We start from the raw sequence: 23,700 nt of genomic DNA, 5'->3' as shown, positions 1-23,700 counted from the left end.
GAAGGATGATTCAATAGTCAGCCCCTGGGTGAATACTGAATATTGGTTTGTGGGGGATTGTTCACTTCACGACTATGAATTCCAGGGTTACGGTGGAATTCATAGTCGTAGTAGGGGGCCCCTAAGGGGATTATTCAGCCGCTATGTGTCGAATTCAACCCCTACGCGTTTCATAGACAAAAGAAACCCCTCATTTGACAGGAGCTGGCGGCTGACTGCTGAATTACCGATATTTGTCAGCCAAACCATCCCCTGGCATTTTTTTTTGTTGTTATTCGTGATTTATTTATTAGAAAGTGGATGTTCGGATCGTTATAAGTGAAGTTATAAACAGCGAGTTATATCAGTGCCCAAGATATATATTCGCAATTGCGTAAATCCAGTATAATACAATGGCGATATGGAATGTACGAAAGATTCTCATATTAGGCATAATATGCCTCTGTTTGATGAAGAATGAACACAGAAGACCAAGAGAGGAATACCAATACCGCTAGTATTAGGTATACATTCTAGCAGCACTTCGATTCTATGAAACGGGATGTTATCAGGTACGTACCTCTGTTCATTATCAATAATTTTTTGTTCATGAAGACGCCGCGCGGTTTCACCCTGTGTGGTTCCCATTTCCGTAAGAATGCGGGAATAAAATATAGCCTATAGAGCTCGGGGATAGTGTAGCTTCCCAACAGTGAAAGAATTTTTTAAATTGGTTCAGTAGTTCCAGAGCCTACATACATACAAACAAACAAACAAATCTTTCCTGTTTCTATTATTAGTAAAGATAAATTAGGAGTAGATATAAAACCAATTAGCCCAGTGGGTATGACCTCTGCCTTTCATTATGATGGTGTAGGTTCCCAACAGTGATAGAATCTTTCAAATCAGTTCAGTAGTTCCAGATCCTATACAAAACAAACAAACAAATTTTTCCTGTTTATAATATTAGTATAGATAAATTAGGAGTAGGTCAAAATCCATATAGCCCAGTTGATATGACCTCTGCCTTCTATTCGGAGGGTGTAGGTTCAAATGCTGTCTGAAACATGCACCTCCAAATCATTTCAGTTATGTGCATTTTATGAATTTAAATGTATATCACATGTCTCATACGGTGAAGGAAAAACATTGTCTCTACATGTGTGAAGTCTGCCAATTCACATTGGGCCAGAGTGGTGGACCTTATCCCTCTCATTCTGAGAGGAGAGTCATGCTTAACATACTCAAGATGAAGAATTTAATTAGTTTGTTTGTAATCTAACCTATATAAATGTTAGGTATACCTATCTAGGTTTGATTTAGGAAATATATAACCTACATAAATGTAACTAACATAATGTTTATTTTCAGACTGTATGTGCAGTCCATCAAGCATTCTATGAAATAACAGAAATGCCACAAGTCAAGCTGTATTGATGGCACGCATAGGTATACATATAAACAACTCCGGAGGACCCTATGCACAGATTTAAAGAAACCGGGAATAGCAGTGATGAGCTCTGTGAATACTGTTTTACCAAGAATACTGAGAATACTTTGGTCTTTGAAAATCCGAGTTTTCAGATCACAGTAATTGGAAGACCCACATACCTTGAAAAGTCAGCAGCATTTAATATCGAGGTAGTAGGAGTGAGTGCAGTATGTTGTAAGGTGGTCACTCACTCTGAAGTCCATAACAATAGAAAATGTATACAAATCTTAATTGAATGAAATTTATTGATTCACATCTTTTATAAAGATAATTATTAAATGTTTACTTCTGCATTTTTCATTTAAGTCTAGCCCTATAAAAATATACAATAATAACAATAAGTTATATGTAAATTATGTATTTACTGTTGTTATTAATTAAACTTTGTATCAAAAGGATATAGGTTTGATTGTAGAATTGCAATAAGTACTGTGTGGTTCATTATTATCAGCCCATTACCGGGCCTACCTCCTAAATATATAATATTATGTGATCTAAAGCTTTGTGAAATGCAATTTTACCACTATTCCTAAGGATAATTTATAGTAAGTGCAGTAAATAAATATAAGTGTAGCTTACACTTATATTTATTTACTGCACTTACTATAAATTGTAAGAAAATACAGCATAATAGTACCTACTTGTAATTATTTCAGGTAATTATAGGTGGTTTTGAGTAAAATAAACACATTTCCTCTTAAAATATTTTTTTTATTTCAAGTAGGATTCCACATTACAAAAGTATGAAATATCAAACTACTTATATAGTAAATAGTATGCTTGGGATTTCTCTGCATGATCTGACAAATGAGGAGATCCGCAGACAAACCAAAGTCACTGACATAGGTAGCACAGCGAGTCGTGGAGCTGAAGTGGCAATGGGCAGGCCACATAGTTCGAAGAGCCGATGAAATCGCAGTTGGTCGAACCCCCACTAGGTGGACCGAGGGCATCAAGCGGGTTGCAGGGAGCCGCTGGACGCTGGCGGCTCGAGACCGTTGTGTTTGAAAGTCCATGCAAGACGGCTATGTCCAGCAGTGGACGTCCATCGGCTGATATTTTGTATCTGATCATGTTCGTCCACATAACTTCAATATTTTTCTAACAACTCCTTCTTGTGAGAAAGAAACTTTTTGATAAAACTGATCTATTGTACACTTGAACGAATTAAATTTTACTACGATAAATAAAAACAGAAAGTAAATGAAAATATTAGAAACTCAATTATTTTGTAAAATGTCAAAGAATTAACAAAATACGTCTCTCTGTGGTTGTGTCACAGAATTTTCAAAGATCTAATGTAAAATCATAGACAACATTTGCTTGAAACTCCAGTCACCTAGGGGCTCTCCAGTAGTTTGTTTATGAAATGCAATGAAGGATGATTCAATAGTCAGCCCCTGGGTGAATACTGAATATTGGTTTGTGGGGGATTGTTCACTTCACGACTATGAATTCCAGGGTTAGACCGTCAGTGATTCAATTTCCCGCATTAAATTACCTTTTATTGTATACAAGTTCACTACAACACGCAAATAAATCACTCGGTCCAAAAGACCCCTGCAGTGGAGCCACGAATTATAAATTCATACATGAAAATAACCCGCCCATTAGCGTTTTCGATGGGAGTTTTACGACGTCGTAAATGTGTGAAACGAGTGCCTCGAGATACGAGTGCGGGGTCTAAAGTACCCACCCGGTTGTTGTGTTACCGATGTCGATGGAACAGGTTTTCTTTAGGTGATATTTTTGTTTCTTTTTTTTTGTATTCAACAATAAGCTGACTGCGATCTCACATGATGTTAAGTAACGATAAACTTGGTAACGTTTAAGTTAAAATAAAAGTAAAAAAAATAGTTTTGGACAAGTGTTAAAAAATATTTAACTCTAGCTGACGCCGCGCGGTTTCACCCGCGTGGTTACCGTTCCGTTCCCGTAGGAATACGAGGATAATATATAGCCTATAGCCTTTCTCGATAAATGGGCTATCTAACACTGAAAGAATTTTTCAAATCGGACCAGTAGTTCCTGAGATTAGCGCGTTCAATCAATCAAACAAATCAATTTGTTAATGTTTGTTAACTAGCTACTCGTCCGATTTTAAAATTTTTTTTACCATTATATAGCTACATCTTATTTTTTTTTCTAGGACATAGGCTCGTGCTTGACCATGATCTTACCTGATGGTAAGTGTAGATGTGGCCTAAAGTGTAACACGCTTGTCTAGAAGAAGGCCTATTCATTCTCATCTTAAAGATGTCCAGGTTGTAAGAATTGTGAAACACTGACTTAGGACACTTGACGCGGTAGAGAGTCCATACCCTAGCCTTGCGTATAAGAAACGAAGAAGCAAATCGTACGAGTTCTAGCGATGTCAATGATATAGGGATGGAAACCTCCCGGTGTCTTGCATTGCGATGGAAAAAAAGGTGAAGGTAGTACGAGCTCAAATAGCGTCTGTTAACTGAGAAAAATAGACTATATATTATCCACGTATTTCCTCAAAAACGGAAATCACGCGAGTGAAACGCAAGGCGTCTGCAAGTTGTTTATATATTTGTTTAAGTAAATAAAGTTCGTATAATTCGTCATAGACGATGGATTTCGTCCGATTAGTTTCGAACGGTACCCTATTCAACGTCTCCAACGTTTGCGGTCAACAAAAACCTCTGCATTGAGCAACAAACAGTCTGTGACTTGTCGCGAGGTTTTTACGAATCGCTCGAGCTCGTAGGAATTTATAACAATCGCTAGTTACGAGTGGGTTTCGCTATTGTCCGGCGAACGTTCGCTGATTCGCTTCGCTAAGGCCTAGCGCACATCACGTGATCATTGCTTGTGGCCATGGAAAGTGAGACTTCATAAGATCCGCAGAGCTTCAATACCTCCTCGATTGAAGCTCTGAAGGTACGGGGTTAAACTGTTACGGAGGGATCTTGAGTTGAATATCAGCCCGTTCTACAGTTATCTATTACCTGACTATATGTAGGGTAGGTAAAGGTACCTACCCTAATCCAAGCATCATCCTGAGTGCTCTAGAAATAGATATTTTCAGAATCGTCTTTCAGGTCACTGACACTAAATAAAAATTTAAACTAATACAACATATTAATTTTACTGAGAACATTTTAATTTTTATATTTTGGTATGTTTATATGTACAATTTGGCATAAAAAACTCAAAAAGTACTGGACCGATTTCAAAAATTCTTTCCCCAAGCTATATCTGGGAGTAACATAGGCCATAGTTTATCCCCGTATTCCCACTGGAATGGGAACCACGCGGGTGAAACCACAGAGTTCTGTTAGTAATACAAAGGTAAGATTTTGTAAGTTTATTTATTACGATTTAACTCAAAACTACTCGATCGATTTTAAAAATTCTTTCACCAATAGAACGCTATATCTTCACCGAGTAACATAGGCTACATTTTATCTTTTTAACCGCGGGGCATCTGCTAGCAAAATTAATCCTCCCCGCTGGTTTAGTGGCAGCGTCTCTTATGAAGTGAGACAAATGGCGGAGACGGTCTAACTATCGGTTGCGTAAAGCTGCCACGCGCTACCGATCACTGCGAGGTAGAAAGTTGACACTTTACACTGCCTCTTTTCTACCCGGGAAGATGAAAATCTATACTAATGTTATAAAGCTGATTTTGTTTGTTTGTTTGCAGGAACGCGCTAATCTCATGAACTACTACACCGATTTGAAAAGTTCTTTCACAGTTGGGAAGATATACTATCCCCGAGTGCTATAGGCTAGGCTATTCACGCGGCGTCAGCTAGTTAACAATAAAGTAAATTAAAAATCTACCACTGTGACCTGTTTCAAATGAGCAATTAAAACTAAATTAGCGAATGATTTCGCATCACGTTCAACGAACGGATAAAAGTCATTACGCTGGATTAACAGCTTGCAATAGCCAGACCTACTTCATTCTATAACAAATTTGACAGCCATACTACCATAGATTATGATGATGTTAGAAGGTAACAGGTTTCAAGGCTCCAGACTCTTAACCGTCTAAATATAAAGCGTGTTTTTATTCACATTTTCCTCGGTATAATTCGAGAGATCATGCCCCCAGTCGCCAATCATTTAGCTTCGCGGCAGCCCATCCAATAATAAATTAAGGTTCGTCACTAAGCTAAGGGTCTGGCAACAGAATACATACATAAAAATTACGTTTTATATTTGGATAATTAAGGATTTTGACCCTTGAAACCTGCTACCTTCCAAACTCTGCCATTGTTTGCCGTATTAACCTATAGAAAAAGCAAAGGCCGAAGAATTTATTATATATGTCACTAGCGCGTCAAAACTGAGGCGAACAAAGTTAATTGTCTTAACTTCATTTGATCGCATAGTAAACAAAGAAAAACTATATATACTTATATAAATACATATATAACGTAAGTAAACACAAAATTGTACATGTTTACGATCAGTGGGGTAGCGAAATTCGGATTACTTTTTGCGGTGATTTTGTAGGCACGTAACCTGTCTATTAAAATCGTTGGCATAGGTTGAATAACTTTTAGTCTTCATAAAATGAGTTTCGGGTATGCCTGGCACTCGCATGCTCTCGTTCTAAACGGACGAGTTCTCTCGATTATAATTACGATGCATCACGTCATCCCGAAGATAATGCTATAATCGCACTAAACTGGTTTCTTTGTAGAAGTTTTTTATGGTCGATAGGCTTGCGCTTACAATCATGATTAATGACAAGCAATGATGAGGTCTAGGATGAGACGCACTTACCTAGAAAGTGCCTACTTACTTTAGCCTTGAAGATGTTTTGACCTTTTTTTATTCTTCACAAGTTAGCCCTTGATTCAATCTCATCTGATGGGTACTGATGATGCAATCTAAGATCTAACTTGTTAGGCGTAGGATGAAAATCGAGTTATCGCTTAATTTTATTTGTACAACTTCTGTAACAGATAGGTATATAAAATACTTTGCAGGGTGATAGCTGACATCTAGGCCTACTAAAATAACGAAATATATGTTAGCCGAAATTTTACGGTTTTTTAAGTTACATTCCTCTTTCTCCAAAATACAAAAATCCCTAGCTTCAGTGCAATGTAGTCGTACCATGTGCTGAAAAGTTACCTAAGCGTTGATTTTATACTTGATAATTATTTGTGAGTAGATGTTTCAACTAATGAACATTAATTTTTTGTTTGTTTGTTTGTTGTTTTGTTTGTTGTTTTGTTCATGTTAAACGTTTTTTTTTTGTATGTACTTTTAACGGTCACAAAGAAAAAAAAATGTACTACGCAAAGTTGTATAGGTGCTAGTAATACTCACCTATACTTACCTTACCTACCTACATACTTACGACCGCGTGGAACTCGTTCTACCACGTCACGGCGCCGTCCGCCTGCCCGTCGATTACATTCCGATTAAAGAATCGTGTCTTTCACTTGAACTCCTGAGCAGCGAACCTTAAACGAAAACTCCTACAAATGGTGACCCCGACGGAAGAACTCTCAGAACTCGCAGCAATATCACTGAAGTCCCGCATCCCTTTATTCTGGCGGCACAGACCTCGGCTATGGTTCGCTCAGTTCGAGTTTATAATTGCAAGTCAGAAGCTCGGCGACGAAGTAAAATTTCAATTCGCAGTAGGTCAGCTCGAATTATGCGACATCGAACAAGTCAGCGACATTGTTTTGGACCCACCAGCCACTGGGAAATACGAAGCCTTGAAATCTAGATTAATATCTATATACGAAGAGTCTGATTCAAAGCGGCTTCACAAAGTTATGCACGAAATGGAACTTGGAAATCAAAAGCCTTCCCAATTGTTAAGGCGAATGCGAGACGTAGCACAAAAATTATTTCCGGAGGAAACATTAAGGCTCTTATGGATCAATCACCTTCCACAAGCTGTACGGACCTCATTAACGATGAGCAATGAAAGTAATTTGGACAAACTCGCTGCAACGGCAGACAAGATGACCGAACACCAAACCTCCGAAGTTAACGCCGTGTGTCAACCATCAACATCATCACAGGTGGCCAGCGAAGCGGTTCTAACCAAAATTGAAGAGCTCTCCAAAGAAATCGCAGCTATCAAAATGAATCAAGCACAATACTCTCGTCAACCTCGCCGATCAAATGCTCATCACCCAGTTACACCACAGGAAGGAAGTTCAAGCCAAAGAAGATTATGCTACTATCACCGCCGATTTGGAGACCGAGCCTATCGTTGTTCTTCACCTTGCAAATTTCAAGACGTCGGAAAACTAGCTTCGGCGCCGACGGTGGCGAACGTCGGTGACCCTGGTACCAGCAATCGCCTAAGTGTCTACGATCGCACCAGTAACGAAAGGTTCCTCGTGGACACAGGAGCGGACATCTCCGTTTGGGCTGCAACACCGCGAGACAAGAAGAAAACAGAAAACGCCTACAAGTTATTCGCGGCAAACAACACCCCTATACGCACCTACGGACAGAAGAAGGTCACTCTCGATCTTGGCCTGCGGCGAAACTTCACCTGGACGTTCGTGATAGCAGATGTAAAAAATTCCATACTCGGTGCAGATTTCCTTCGGTACTTCAAGCTCTTAGTGGATCTTCACAAGAAAAAGTTGATCGACGATACTACGAAGCTCAGCATCGATGCAATGGCGGTGACATCCGGTGACAATGAGTCCATACGCATTATTAGCACCAAGCAACAATACCACGACATTCTGAAGCAATATCCTGACGTCCTTCGCCCCATGTCACTGAAGCAGCCGGTGAAACATGAAGTCGTCCATCACATAGAAACAACAGGCCCGCCGCTTTACGCTCGCGCCCGCCCGCTGCCACCCGACAGATATGCCGCCGCTAAAGCTGAATTTGATCGCATGGTGGAACAAGGGATCTGCAGACCATCAAAGAGTCCATGGGCAAGTCCTCTTCATATTGTGAAAAAGAAAGATGGCAGTCTACGAGTATGCGGTGACTACAGACGTCTAAATGCTGTCACCATTCCGGACAGATACCCGATACCCCGCATTCAAGACTTCACGTACGCACTACACGGGAAGAAAATCTTCACAAAGCTCGACCTCAAGATGGCGTACTACTGGATACCTATGGCCAGTGAAGAAGACGCTCAGAAATCGTCGGTGATCACCCCGTTTGGAATGTACGAGTTCACTGTCATGTGCTTTGGATTAAGAAACTCAAGTCAAACATTCCAACGTTTCATGCATCAAGTGCTAAGAGGAATTGATAATTGTTTTTGCTTCGTGGACGACATCCTGCTATTCTCCGAAAACGAAAATGAGCACGAGAAACTACTACATGAAGTCCTAGAACGCCTCAACAAATATGGAGTGACACTGAATATTGACAAGTGTGAACTCGGCAAAGATACAATCAATTTCTTGGGGTATGAAGTCTCAGAAAGCGGTATAAAGCCACCCAGAGAACGGATCGACACAATATCATCCTATCCAAAACCGAAGACCGTCATGGAGTTACGCCGATTTTTAGGCATGCTCAATTTCTATCGAGACTGCCTACCGCACCAAGCAGATCACCAGCACGAACTAAACAAATTTCTACACAATAAGAAAAAGAACGACAAGACGCCTATTGATTGGACGCCTGCAGCAAACGAAGCTTTTGAAAAATGCCGCCAAAGCATTACAGAGGCTACTACGCTGAGTTATCCTGTACCCGGGGGAGAACTAGCAATAATGAGCGATGCTTCAGAACACAGTATGGGCGCAGTACTCCAGCAGAAGATAGAAAACATATGGAAACCACTAGCCTTCTATTCAAAGAGCATGAGTGAGACACAACGAAAATACAGTGTGTATGATCGCGAACTGCTAGCAATATACACAGCTGTGAAACACTTCAGAAGACTCATTGAAGGCAGCGAAGTAACTGTGTACAGCGATCACAAACCCTTATCTTACGCGCTACACAGACCGGCGAGCAGCAGTGACACACCGCGTCGTGAACGTCAACTACATTTCATCAGCCAATTTTGTACGAGTATCAAGTATATCAAGGGCGAAGAAAATCCAGTAGCAGACGCGTTATCAAGAGTAGAAGAGGTCAAACTAGCAGATGTACTCGACTACGAGAAGCTCGCCACAGATCAAGCTGGTGACATCGAGTTACACAACTTGAAGAATCAACCTAACTTAAAGTTCGCCGAGATCTCACTACCTGGTATCAAGAAACCAATCACATGTGAAGTTTCAACATCATCCATTCGTCCGTATCTACCCAAGGCATACCGTTACGTCGCCTTCAAAGCACAACACGGGCTATGTCACCCTGGAGTAAGAGCGACACGGAAGCAGATAGCATCAAAATTCTTCTGGCCTGACATGAACAAAGAAGTAGCAACATGGGCAAAAACATGCATCGACTGCCAACGCAGCAAGGTTCATCGGCACATTGTCACTCCTCTGGCAGAGTTCCCGTCTTCTCAGCGCTTTGAACATATTCACATTGACGTCATCGGAGCCCTCAAGCTGTCAAACGGCTACAAGTACTGCGTCACAATAATTGACCGATGCACCAAGTGGCCGGAAGTAATACCAGTACAAGAAGTCACTGCAGAAACTGTTGCAAAAGCGCTATACGAGAACTGGATAAGTCGTTTCGGAGTCCCATTAAGACTCAGCAGCGACAGAGGATCGAATTTCGAATCAGCACTTTTCAACGTCCTGATGAAAAGATGGGGAATCACAAGAATACATACTACAGCCTATCACCCGCAAGCGAATGGACAAGTTGAGCGATTACATCGAACACTAAAGGCAGCGCTCATGGCTCGCGGCGCAACAACAACATGGTCAGATGACATACCTACCGTATTACTGGGGCTACGAACTGCACTGAGAGAAGACAACAATTTGAGTCCTGCGCTAATGACCTACGGAACAACGCTTCGCATACCGTCAGACTTTTTCGTACCTACACAGTCGAAAATTGAAGACGCAGACTACGTGCGAAGACTTACAGAGACAATGGCATCGCTGACACCTACAAAACGAACACCAGAAACACGGGCAACATTTGTACACAAGGACCTAGCAACATGTACACATGTATTCGTACGGAACGATACTGTACGAGCACCGTTAACACGCCCGTATGACGGGCCTTTCGAAATATTGAAGCGTCACGAGAAGTACTACAAAATACAGTTGCCGCTGCGAACAACAGTTGTATCATTGGATCGACTAAAGCCTGCATATCTACTAAATGAAGATGAAGATAGAGAGAGAAAAAACACGAAAACAGCGGAAGACTCTAAAGAAAATGTAAAATCTACACTAACAAAGAATATAAAAAAAGGTCCTGGATTCGTTCCTACGCCTACGCCTACGCCTATACCTAAACCTACCAGCTACGTCACGAGAAGCGGACGTGTCGTAAAGAAAGTTGTACGCTTCGCTTGAAAGGGGGTCATATAGGTGCTAGTAATACTCACCTATACTTACCTTACCTACCTACATACTTACGACCGCGTGGAACTCGTTCTACCACGTCACGGCGCCGTCCGCCTGCCCGTCGATTACATTCCGATTAAAGAATCGTGTCTTTCACTTGAACTCCTGAGCAGCGAACCTTAAACGAAAACTCCTACAGTTGTACATCTACCTTAGAACGTATATATTTTATAAAGATTCCCCTGCAAAATATGTCGTACTATTTACGGGACACCCTGTATAAATGGGTAGGAACATCAGCGCGTTGTTATATAATCTTTACCTATGATATTAAATACTGTTAGATGTGTTACTAGCGCATGAAAAATGAGGCGCTCAAAAGAGGAAATTTATAGTCAACTCAATGTTAGTTGTGGTCAACAACGAACGTTATTCAAACAAATAATACTTAAATACCGTCTACAATGTCGAGTTGTGTGTTCAGGAAGTGAACACAATATTATATACATAAATGTAAATGGAATACCTCCGAACCTCAGAAAATATAACTTATTTTACTCTAAGAACCATTTTAATCAAAATGATGGTTTAGTAGTATACACTAGCGTAATCTTCAACTCAATTTGTTATGAGCCTACTATAAAGGATGGTAATTGTCTTGTTGTCTCATTGAATAATCAATACTCATTGGTATGTTCTTATCGCCCACCGTGCTTTGCTAACCCTAGTACCTTAGGTACCTTAACTCCTTGGACGTTATATTGACAAGTATTACGACCAAAAATATTATACTTACAGGCGATATCAATATTGACATTTTAAAAGTATCAGAAAAGCAAACTTCTGATTACCTAAACTTACTAGCCCTACACGGGTTACAGATTGCTGTAGATAAACCTACACGGGTCAAGAGCTGTATCGACCATTTTATGATTAAAACAAACTATACCTGGCAAAGTTTAGTTTTCCCTGAATTGACTGACCATAGCCCCATTCTTCTGTCTATCCAGAGTCCAGACAAATCCAACGTTACTCTTAATAAGTCAACTAAACCTAAAATACGAACTATATATGATTATGATGGTATTCGTAAGGACCTAAGTAATACCTCTTGGTCTGACGTCTGTTCTCAACGAGACGTCAACATAATGGCGGACATGCTAGTAAGCAAATTGCAGTTGATAATTGACAACAATACTAAACTAAAAACCATATCACGCAGGTATCAACCCCTTAAACCTTGGCTCACTTATGGAGTAGTCAAATGTATAAAAAAACGTGATAAACTTCATAAAAAAGCTAGAAAGTCGCCTAGTAATGTTGAGATACGGTGTAAATATAAGCAATACAGGAATATATGTCACAATATTATCAAATCGCTCAAAAAACAATATTATAAAAGTGAACTTGATAATAGCCGGGGTAATCCGAAAAAAACATGGAAGGTTATTAAAGACGTCTGCAATTTAGATAGTAAAAGGACTTTACCTAAAGAATTATTAACAATTGACGTTACACCTGTAAAATCGCTTAACATTGTCAATGATTTCTTCACATCAGTTGGCCAAAACTTAGCAGATAAAACATTGTCACTAATTAAAGAATCAAACTGTAGCTTATCAATGAAAGCTATAAAGGACACAGCACCTTTGCACTCGATGGTCTTGCTTCCCACGGATCCCCATGAAGTGTCGGTAGTTATTTCCTCACTGAAACCAGGTAGTGCTGCTGGATGGGATAATATTCAGACCAATATATTAAAGTACTTCCGAGATGCTGTTGCCTATCCTATCTCCTGTTTATGCAACTTAAGTTTCGAAACAGGTTCTTTCCCCGTACGATTTAAAAAGGCAATAATTACACCAGTACATAAATCAGGTGATAAATCTCTACCAACAAACTTCAGACCTATTTCTTTGCTGCCGGTCTTGTCTAAAGTTGTAGAAAATATCGTAAGTAAGCGACTTAATAATTATCTGGAATCTAATAAATTAATTTCGTGCAATCAATTTGGATTTAGAAACGGCAAGTCTACCGAGGATGCTGTGCTTAAACTTACCACTAAAATTTTGGCAGATTTGGATAGTAGTAAGAAATGCATGGGGGTATTTATTGACCTGCAAAAGGCTTTCGATACCGTTTCTATTCCTATTCTGCTGGCTCGTCTACAAAACGTCGGAATTCGAGGTGTTGCTTTTGACTGGTTTCAAGACTACCTAACTGATCGGCAGCAATATGTAAGGGTTGATGAATTTTCCAGTTCTACTAGTTGTTGTAAATATGGTGTTCCACAGGGTAGCACTCTTGGTCCGATTTTATTTTTGATATATGTGAATGAACTTAGTGACATGAAATTTCCAGGGTCAGAAATATTCATGTTTGCTGATGATACCGTGCTACTGGTTAGTGGTAAGTCCTGGGATGAAATTAAGCGAACTGCAGAGGTGAATCTCTCGATATTAACTAAATGGCTTGAAGATAGCTTGTTAACATTAAATGTTGATAAAACGAAATTCATTTGTTTCAGTAAAACGCAAGTCACGTCTCCCAGTACTAACTTTAATATAACTATCCATGGATACCCATGCAACAGATCATCAAATAATACGCTGGGTAGTTCTTGTTGTTGCAAGCTATTGTGCAGAGTAGAAAATATTAAATATCTTGGTGTCAATATAGATAGCAATTTGAAATGGGATGTCCATGCAGGTGTGCTATCTAAACGTGTTCGTCGATTAATTTATGTATTTAAAAGCTTAAGAGATGTTGCAGACAAAAACACCATTCTATTAACTTATAAAGCACTATGTCATTGTTTACTGAATTACTGTATTCTTGTTTGGGGTGCTATGTCGAAAACATATATGTTACAAATCGAGAGATCCCAACGTGCCGTTCTTAAAGTATGTTTATCCTTGCCGTTTCGCCATCCAACTTCTGATCTATATAAACAAGCTAAAGTTCTGAGTGTTAGAAAGACATTTGTATGTCAAAGCCTACGTTTGTATCATCGTGAATTGGTTCCTTTAATCCCTATAACTTCTTCTAGAAGAAATACATGCCCTAGACCATTAGTTGCAAGCTGTTTTGCTCGTAAACAATACCTATATATTGCTCCACGTATTTATAACTTATTACAAAAAAATAAACTCAGTATCAGAAAATTAGGTAATCATGCTTTTAAGACGTACATATTTAACTGGTTAATTGATTGCGATTACAACTATGTCGAAAATCTAATCGTTCAACATATTCTTTAAACTCGAACACATGAGGATACTTTTCTTAGCAAGCGCGTTCATACTTAATTAAACACACACTCGCATACACACCCACACACACACACACACGCACCCACACAAACACACACACACACACACACACGCAAACACACAACCACACAAAAATTTATTTATTTGTGTTTGATCTTGTTTTACGAATACACCTTTCTTGTTTTGCCTACTACAGATTATCTTAATTAAGTAACAGATTATCAAAAAGTAACACTAATGGGAATCCACTGGCTCCCAAGATACAGTTACAGCTAGTTTGGGAGCCAGGGATCTACTCTTTTATTGTATTAGAAATTTGTTACTGTGTGATCAATAAATAATTTTTATTTTATTTATTTATTTAAAAGAATTAAAGACAAAATTTTGCATGTGTGCGCTTAGCGCTTAGTATTGTAGCCTATTATTATTCGGATCACCCTTTGCGGTGATTTTTTAGGGACGTAACCCATCTATAGTATAAAATTATCATTGATCTATACAATTTAAAATCTTGTTCAAAAGAACAAGAAATCCTCTGCCAACCTTCCAACAACAATAACCGACCTCGCGTACAACTAATTCTATTTGCGATGTCAATGCCGCTGTAGTACTGCGAGCGGGTACCTAATCGATTTTATGGCTATTGTTCCTTACTATTGGCGAATTATGAAAATTACTATCGATTTAATGCACATAGTAATGTTCCACAGAATAAAAACACATACATATTACTAACAGTAAGTCAATTTTACATAAAGAGTAAGTCGTAGACGCGTAACTAATATGTGCTTTTTCTGTGGTACAGGATAAAAATTTAGTCTTACATATACTTACAATTTTCTGATGTAATATATATCAGGTATATTCTATTGTATACTGTCACAAAGACAATAACAATATCATACCATCCAGATATTTTGTAAAAATGCGGAAGTTTTTTTTTTTTTTTAAGAACATTTCCCATATCTTTTATAACATGACCAATATTCCCATTCTCCTCCATCTAGTCGGGAAAGACTGTATTAGGAGTGTTTACGACAGTACACCAACGGGGCAAGAATCAAACCACCACTGATGATGAGTCCAACCGCTCTTACCGTGCTATTGATGATGCTCTTTGTTGAGCTATTGAGGATTTTTTGCTACGCTAAATTATCACAGCTAAATTATATAACCGATGGAAAGCTACATTTTCAGCGAGCAACACACTATATTTTATGCCCATATTCCCACAGAAAGGTAGAACAAGCGTTCGTCATAGTAATAAAACATTTTTGTAACTATGATGAACTGTGGTATGAGTCGTGACAATCAATACAATCAATGTAAAATGATAATAATGTGGCACAGAATAAAAATTAACGACGAACAGTAAAACAATTAAATAGGCTTCGCAATTACTTTCATGTAACGCGCACTGCATGCATAAATGTTAAGCCGACTTTATTGTCATTGTAAGTGCAATGTTCAGTTGGAAAATATTTACTTTTATTTTAATAAAAGTTGGTACAATGGAAAACAGTAAACTGGGTTTCAGTCGAAAATGTACATATAATTTTATAAAACAAAATGATTTTTAGAGTTTTCTCCTTATGAATCGATTTTTCATATATTAGCCCCCGGTATGAAAAAAATATGGGCTGTAAAATTCGATGAACGAATGACAGCGTTACGTTTTTGTGCGGAACCTATTCTGCGCACCTTTCATTTTTCAGACGTACAAAATACATCTATTTAGACAGTCGATCCGAAAGAATAAACTCCATTCGTGCGTCGGAGCTGACACACGCTTTTTTCCATTTATTTTGCACTAAAGTTAATGAAGAAGCAAGGATGCTTAATAACAATAGTGGTGGTTCAAAGATACACTCATCATCAGCCTGTATCCGTCCACTGCTGGCCATAGGCCTTTCCAAGAGCACGGTACCACACACGATCCTTCGCATTCCTCATCCAGTCACTATCCCACTACCTTCTTAATGTCATCGGACTATCTAGCTACCTACACTACGCTTACTGGTACGTCGTCTCTACGCCAGAACACGTCTGTCCTAGCAGCCATCTGTTTTGCGACTAATATGGCCCAATCAATAAGATATTCATCATCATCAACATTATCAAGCCATATTCGGGTCACTGCTAAGCACGAGTCTCCACTCAGAATGAGAGAGGTTAGACCAATAATCCACCACGCTGGCCCAATGCAGATTGGCAGACTTCACACACGTAGAGAATTAAGAAAATTCTCAGGTATGCAGATTTCCTCACGATGTTTTTCCTTCACCGTTTGAGACACGTGATATTTAATTTCTTAAAATGCACACTACTGAAAAGTTGGAGGTGCATGCGGATTCGAATTTACGCCCTCCGGAATCGGAGGCAGAGGTCATATCCACTGGGATATCCACACTATGAAATCAGAATGTCGAATGTCAAAAAAGTTGCGATGACGGAGATGTTATAATCTATTTAAGAACCACTTAATTCATCCACTCAGCCCATTCCCGCGCTAATGTCTTTCATATCACTGTGAGGGTATTTGATAAAATAAATATGTGATGTAAAATGTCAGTTGAAATAAAGTTAGTACAAGCTTAACGCTGGTTTCATTGTGCACGACCTTACATGGCGCAGCCGGAAAATTAAATTATTATTATGTATATTAATAATTTGTGAAAAGTACTCGTATAATGGAAAGTGTCCTGACACCGCCGTCCGCGTTTTATTTTGATAAGAATGCTTCCGATGCTGGGAGTATACATGAAAAATGGATTAAGTGGAAGAGAAGTTATGAAATATACAGCAAAGCGTGTGAAATAAGTAATAAGTCTGTGGAGATTCAAGCGAACATATTATTGCATGTTGTGGGTGAACAGTGTCGAGAAGTGTTAGATCAATGGCCTGAGAAATGTACGACTGTCGAATATATATGGAAAAAGTTAGATGAACAGTTTCAAACAAAGAAAAATTTGACGGTCGAACGTCACAAGTTTTTTATTCGAGATCAACGTGATAACGAATCAATTGAGCAGTATGTGTTCGAGTTAAGTAAACTAGCTCAAAATTGTGAGTTTCGAGATTTGCAAGAGGAATTAATTAAAGATAGACTGGTGTGTGGCGTGACGAGTGCCGCCATTCGGGAACGTTTGCTCAGAGAGGATGATTTGACGCTTAAGAAAGCCTTGGATATTTGCCGCGCAGCAGGGCTAGCACGGGCAAGGGAGAAATTTATCCACGGGGAGAGGATAAAACGTTTATCCCCCACACTCGTTTTATCCACTCACCGCGCATGGGCACGTCGGTGGATATAATATTCCCGGTGGATAAACGGAGGGAAAGACTTGTCAACCCATTTGTATATATCTTATAAATTGGCATTAGGTATATTAATAGTCCGAAATAAACGTAAATTTGATAATATTTGGTTTTTTTGTGCATATTATTTATCTGTTTTCTGTTGGCATTGTTTTGTTTGGTGATTGTTTTTTGCGGTGGTTTGTAGTAGGTATCTATAGTATCTATCATACTAGCGGACCCGGTCAAGCTTCGTTTTGACATAAGTGCACTTGTTCTCTATCCCTACTCTACCCTTCTTTACCTCTAACCCTGCCCTACCCCTACCCTACCCCTACCCTACCCCTACCCTACCCCTGCCCTACCCCTACCCTACCCCTGCCCTACCCCTACCCTACCCCTACCCTACCCTACCCCTGCCCTACCCTACCCCTACCCTACCCCACCCCTACCCCCCTACCCCAACCCTACCCCACCCCTACCCCGCCCCTAACCCCCCCCCTCCCCCAACACCCCCTCCCCCCTTACCCCCCCTCCCCCTCCCCCCTACACCAACCCTAAATCAACCCCCCGCCCCCACCCCCCCTACCCCACCCCTACACCACCCCTACCCCACCCCTCCCCCACCCCTCCCCCACCCCTACACCAACCCTACCCCCACCCCCCACCCCCCACCCCCCCTACCCCACCCCTACACCACCCCCACCCCTACCCCACCCCTACCCCACCCCTACCCCACCCCTACCCTACCGCTACCCTACCCCTACCCTACCCCATATTGCGAAGCAATTGTTAAAGACCAAAACATGCGAGACATAATTGTTTTTTTAAGTAAAGTTTTATCCCCACATCAACTTCACAGGGATAAATTTATCGCGTTTAAATGTCAAAAGTCCCAAAGTATATCATTTTATCCACTCCATATGCCATAGTCGAGGAAAAGATCTCCACGCGTAATGTCAATCGGGGATTAATTTGTCTTTCCCTTGTGGTCATGCTATGACGGGTGGATTTATATCCTTAGTCAGTGGATATAATGGGTGGATAAAAATTTTATCCCTTGCCCATGCTAGCCCGGCAGCTGTTGCATCTCGCACCTATTCGGAGAATATAAAGCCTGAAAGAGAAGAAACTTATCATACTCATCAAATAAAGCAGACGCAGAATGATGTTTTACAAATAAGATCGAAAATGACGTCATCGCGAGGCCGAACACGAAGCGAGGTACGTGACGCGGCGGAGCATCGGCGGAGCGAGGACCGCGGCGCGGGGTCGCGGGGCCCGCGCGCTGCTGTGCTGCCGCCGCGCGCGCGCCCCCTGGCGGCCGGCGCTAGCCAGCGACGCGCCGCGCCGGGCGCGACCAAACTGTGCGGTTACTGTGGTTGTGTTCATAAAAAGTTTGAATGTCCGGCGTACGGACAGAAGTGTAATCGGTGCTTTCGAAAAAATCATTTTTCTCGCGTATGTGGAGTGAATTATATTGAGAACTCGGATGATGAGGTAATCTATACGTTAAATCAAAATAGTGATTGGAATATTAATTTAAATATTTGTGGTAATTGGATTAAATTTAAGCTAGACACAGGAGCTGATGTTAATGTCCTACCATTAAGATTTTTGTCAAAATTAAAAGTCAGTCAGGATTGTTTACTAAAAACAAATACAAGATTAAATGGATACTCTGGTGCAAGCATAATTGTCGTAGGTAAAATTTATTTAAGTGTGTTATAAAGGAAAAAATTACATGCTCGAATTTAAGATAGCTGATGTTCAATCGGTGCCGATATTGGGACGTTATGCTTGTACAGAGTTGGATGTAGTGAGGCGTGTCATGTCTATTCAGAGTTTTAATAATTTACCGGATTGTGTATCAATGTATGATGACGTATTTCATGGGATAGGGTGTTTACCGGGACATTATAAAATTCATTTAAAGGATGATGCTATTCCTGTAGTACATGCACCTCGAAAGCTTCCCTTTGCTATAAAAGAGGATGTAAGAAAAAAGTTAAATGAAATGGTAGGCCAAGGAATTATTGCTAAGGTAGAAGGCCCGTCAGACTGGGTCAGCAGCATGACGGTAGTTAAAAAACCTAACGGTGATCTGCGTATATGTTTAGATCCTAAGGAATTAAATTTGGCAATTAAACGGGAACACTTTAGATTGCCGACATTGGATGAAATTTTATCGAAACTTTCTGGAGCTAAATACTTTAGCACGCTGGATGCATCGTCGGGGTTCTGGAATATTTGTCTAGACGACAAAAGCAGTTCTTACTGTACATTCAATACATGTTTTGGTAGGTATAAGTTCTTACGTCTTCCTTACGGGATTTGCTCGGCGTCAGAAGTATTTCATAAAAAAATGATTGAAAATTTTGATGATATACAGGGTGTTTGTATGTATATTGATGATTTGTTGATATATGGAAGTGATAAAAATGAGCACGATGGAAGGTTAAGACAAGTGTTAGAAAGATGTAGAAAAATTAATTTAAAATTAAATGCTAAGAAATGTAAATTTGGTTTAGAAGAAATAAAATATTTAGGACATAGAATTACAAAAAATGGACTTTATCCTGATGACAGTCATATAACAGCTATAACTAAAATGCCAGTACCCAAAGATAAAAAAGATGTGGAACGATTTTTGGGTTTAGTAAATTATATAGGTGGTTTTATACCTAATTTATCAGACCGTGTTTTTCCTTTGCGAGAATTATTGAAAAAAGAAATTGAGTGGCATTGGAATGAAAGGCATGATAAATGTTTTCAGGATGTTAAACAATGTCTATCTAGACGTCCTGTTTTACAATACTTTGATGTAAATAAACCAATAATTTTATCCGTAGACGCAAGTAAATCTGGGCTAGGAGCTTGTTTAATGCAAAATAACTTACCAGTATGTTATGCTTCCAAAGCGCTAACTAAGGCTGAGCAGAGGTATGCACAAATTGAGAAAGAGTTGTATGCATGTGTATTTGCGTGTGAGAAATTTTATGCATATATTTATGGAAAAACTGACGTAATTATTGAAAGCGACCATAAACCGTTGATAAGTATTATTAAAAAACCAATTACAGATGCCCCGGGTCGGTTGCAAAGAATGTTGTTACGATTACAACGTTATACATTTAAATTAATCTACAAGCCAGGCAAGCATCTGTACATCGCTGATACACTATCGCGTGCATATGAACCAGCGTCGGCCCTTCACGTGAGTCAGGACAGCCTACATGATGAGGTGTGTGCAGTGTCGCGCGAAGCGGCGTCTGCACTCACTGAATACTTTGATAATGCGCAGTTTGCGGCACTTTTGCGGCACAGAAAAGTACGGAGAATGACATTGAATTACAACAATTAATAAAATGTATTAATAAAGGTTGGCCAGTAGAAAAGAGTGAGTTAGTAGATATAGTAAAACCATATTGGAATTATAAAGAGAGTTTGTCAGTCGCTTATGGTCTGATTTGGAAAAATGATAGGGTAGTAGTACCAAAAACTTTACGTAAGGAAATGTTAGGAAGAGTGCACATTGGACATATGGGTCTGGAAAAAACTAAACTGAGGGCTAGGGAGACAATATTTTGGCCAGGTATAAATAATGATATAAGTAACGTAATAAATAGTTGTGATGTTTGTCTAACGCACAAGAAAGTTAATCAAAAAGAGAAATTGCAGCCTCATGAAATTCCGGATAGACCTTGGGTTAAAGTAGGCATTGATTTGTTTCAAATAAAAGGCGTAAACTATTTAATTATAGTAGATTACTATAGTAAATTTTTTGAAATAGTTGAATTACATGTTACTGATTCTAATTATATTATTAATTGCTTAAAAAATATTTTTTGTCACCAAGGAATTCCAGTTGTGGTATTTTCTGATTGTGGTCCACAGTTCACTTCAACTTGTTTTAAGGAGTTTGTTAGGGAGTGGGAGTTTAAACATGTCACTTCATCACCTCATTATCCACAATCTAATGGACAAGTTGAGCGTACTATTCAGACGGTAAAGAATATAATGATTAAGACTAAAGAAAAGGGGTGTGACTATCGCTTGGCTATATTAGAATATTTAAATACACCAATATCAAAAGAATTACCTTCACCTGCAGAGTTATTACAAAGTAGAAAACTGAGAAGTATTTTGCCTACATCAAATAATATGTTAAAGCCAAAAGTTCATCATAATGTTAGGGAACAACTATTAAATAGACAGGCTGAGCAAAAGTTTTACTATGATCGTAATGCCAAAAACTTGAAAGAATTATTGAAAGGGCAAAAAGTAAGGATATATGATTTGTGTTTAAAAAAATGGATACCAGGAACAATAAGCGCTGTTCTAGGTAATAGGTCATATGAGGTGACAACCATCAACAGAAGGAAATTAGTTCGTAACAGGCGTCACATTATAGTAGACACATCTACAGAAAGACAAGACACGTCTCGCTATGGGTTTGAGTATGATGACATAAACTGTAACATAAATGTACAAACAGAAACTCAAAATACAAATAAAAATACACTTTATAACCATATTTCTCGTTCTGGCAGGATAGTCAGGCGTCCGGTTAGATGGGGTTTTGAAGACCAGCTTACTTAGCGACTGACCTGGGACTTCTTTGTTTTTTTTAATATACATATATAATTGTTTAAATTTTTTTTATCTCACTTTTCAGTAAATAATGTGTGACGTGTGATGCATGTTTGTCTTTTCTTATAATTTTGTGTTGATTTTAAATATATGTTTTTTTTCTTTATAATTTTGAAAAGGGGGAAATGTTCATTAATTATATTTTTATTTTTTTATGGGGAAAGATGTGAGGGTATTTGATAAAATAAATATGTGATGTAAAATGTCAGTTGAAATAAAGTTAGTACAAGCTTAACGCTGGTTTCATTGTGCACGACCTTACAATCACTTACATATTTGTTTCCACACAAAAGCATATATCCCCTTCAGAAAAACAGAAAACATTCGCAAAGATTGTAATCGTATACTAAACTAAAAGCGTTCCCTTTTAGCGAAGTGCACAGTGTAACATTATCCGGTATGACTACTCGCGCTACTCGTGCTAGGCGCCACAGATCCTGTTAAATACATAACCCTACGATATAAGTAGTCATTACTGGTTCACTTACTAGTTTAACTGCATTCGAAAGTGATAGATTACAGTACGCAAGTTTCTATAGCGATTGAATGTGATATGGTATTTTTTTAAAATTAAAATGAGACTATTTAACATTTGATGCGATTTAGTATTTAAAGTTCTTAACTTCTCAAATTAAAATTGAAAATTCTTTTTTGTTGTATCTACGCCAGAAATAACCGTATACATTTTGTTAATTTATATAAATAGATAAATTGAGAAAAACATCTATCAGACTAATAAAGTCGAAAGTTTATGTGAAGATTTTACTCTGGATTAACACATAGGCTATTTTTCATCCCTGAAAAATCCATACTTCCCCCGGGACTTGTGAAGAATTTCATTAGACGCGGACAAAGTCACGGGCGTCCCCGCTAGTGATTGATACTGCGTAGACAAGTAAAACTATAAATTGTGTAACTAAACGGAAGACTTAACGCTGTTAATACCGTAATGCTAATTAAATCCTAATAATAAAACCTTGATAATATAAATTATAAAAGTATTACGGCATAAGATTTCGTGTTTTTATTTTGTGATACGTTGGTATTGCTGAAATTAAAACACTATAAAATAGTCATACAAAGCAGATTAAAACAAAAAATAATCTAGCTTCAGCGTATCTATTCCATGTTAAAATTAAACAGAAGATTTAAAAGATTGAATACCTTAAAGAATCCTAATTTTGGAAATAAGAGAAACTGGCGTCAAACAAAATTTATCTCAATTATTGTTATTTCACTACTTTTTTGTGCGTAGGCGACACACGTTTACAAATTTAGTATGACAGCCGAATCATCATTGAATGAAGACGAAAAGGTTTCTTGAGAGACAAATAATACCATTCGTGGACATAAATCTGACACAACCTTTCTGTTTGATCACAGCCGTGAGACATCAATGGTTTCCGAAAATAGAGCGGAATACATCTGCCTCCTATTTTGTAGGAAATAGTCCACTTTAAGACCGGACAATAGACATAAATATCATACACAATAATGGCCCCTTTGTGAATGAAAATACAGTTTGGTTTTCATCGTGTACCTTTATGTATCTCAAACTTCAAAGCAAAGTGGACGAGCATTTCTGTGG

General features: G+C 38.9%; 2 protein-coding genes across 3 annotated transcripts in view; one reads left to right on the top strand and one right to left on the bottom strand.

Annotated features, from left to right (window-relative positions):
- LOC112050066 (centaurin-gamma-1A) overlaps window positions 1-23,700 on the bottom strand; it is a 300,795-nt gene that overhangs the window by 58,262 nt on the left and 218,833 nt on the right. The window lies entirely within an intron of this gene.
- LOC128198561 (uncharacterized) lies at window positions 18,163-22,244 on the top strand. Its single transcript, XM_052884647.1, has 2 exons — window positions 18,163-18,959; window positions 22,013-22,244. Exons 1-2 carry the CDS (start codon window positions 18,459-18,461, stop codon window positions 22,031-22,033), a joined length of 522 nt encoding a protein of 173 aa, XP_052740607.1. The 5' UTR covers window positions 18,163-18,458; the 3' UTR covers window positions 22,034-22,244.

Source organism: Bicyclus anynana, chromosome 12 (assembly GCF_947172395.1).
Source record: "Bicyclus anynana chromosome 12, ilBicAnyn1.1, whole genome shotgun sequence".
NCBI classification, from domain to species: domain Eukaryota; kingdom Metazoa; phylum Arthropoda; class Insecta; order Lepidoptera; family Nymphalidae; genus Bicyclus; species Bicyclus anynana.
The sequence above is the reverse complement of the archived record's forward strand: the minus strand, read 5'-3'. Positions and strand labels throughout refer to the sequence as shown.

Bases quoted from the DNA above. Each gene is read 5' to 3' on its own strand.
- LOC128198561 (XM_052884647.1), top strand. From the start codon at position 18,459: ATGACGGGTGGATTTATATCCTTAGTCAGTGGATATAATGGGTGGATA. The intron at 18,960-22,012 runs GTAATCTATACG...TCGTTCTGGCAG, and splicing joins TTGAGAACTCGGATGATGAG to GATAGTCAGGCGTCCGGTTA.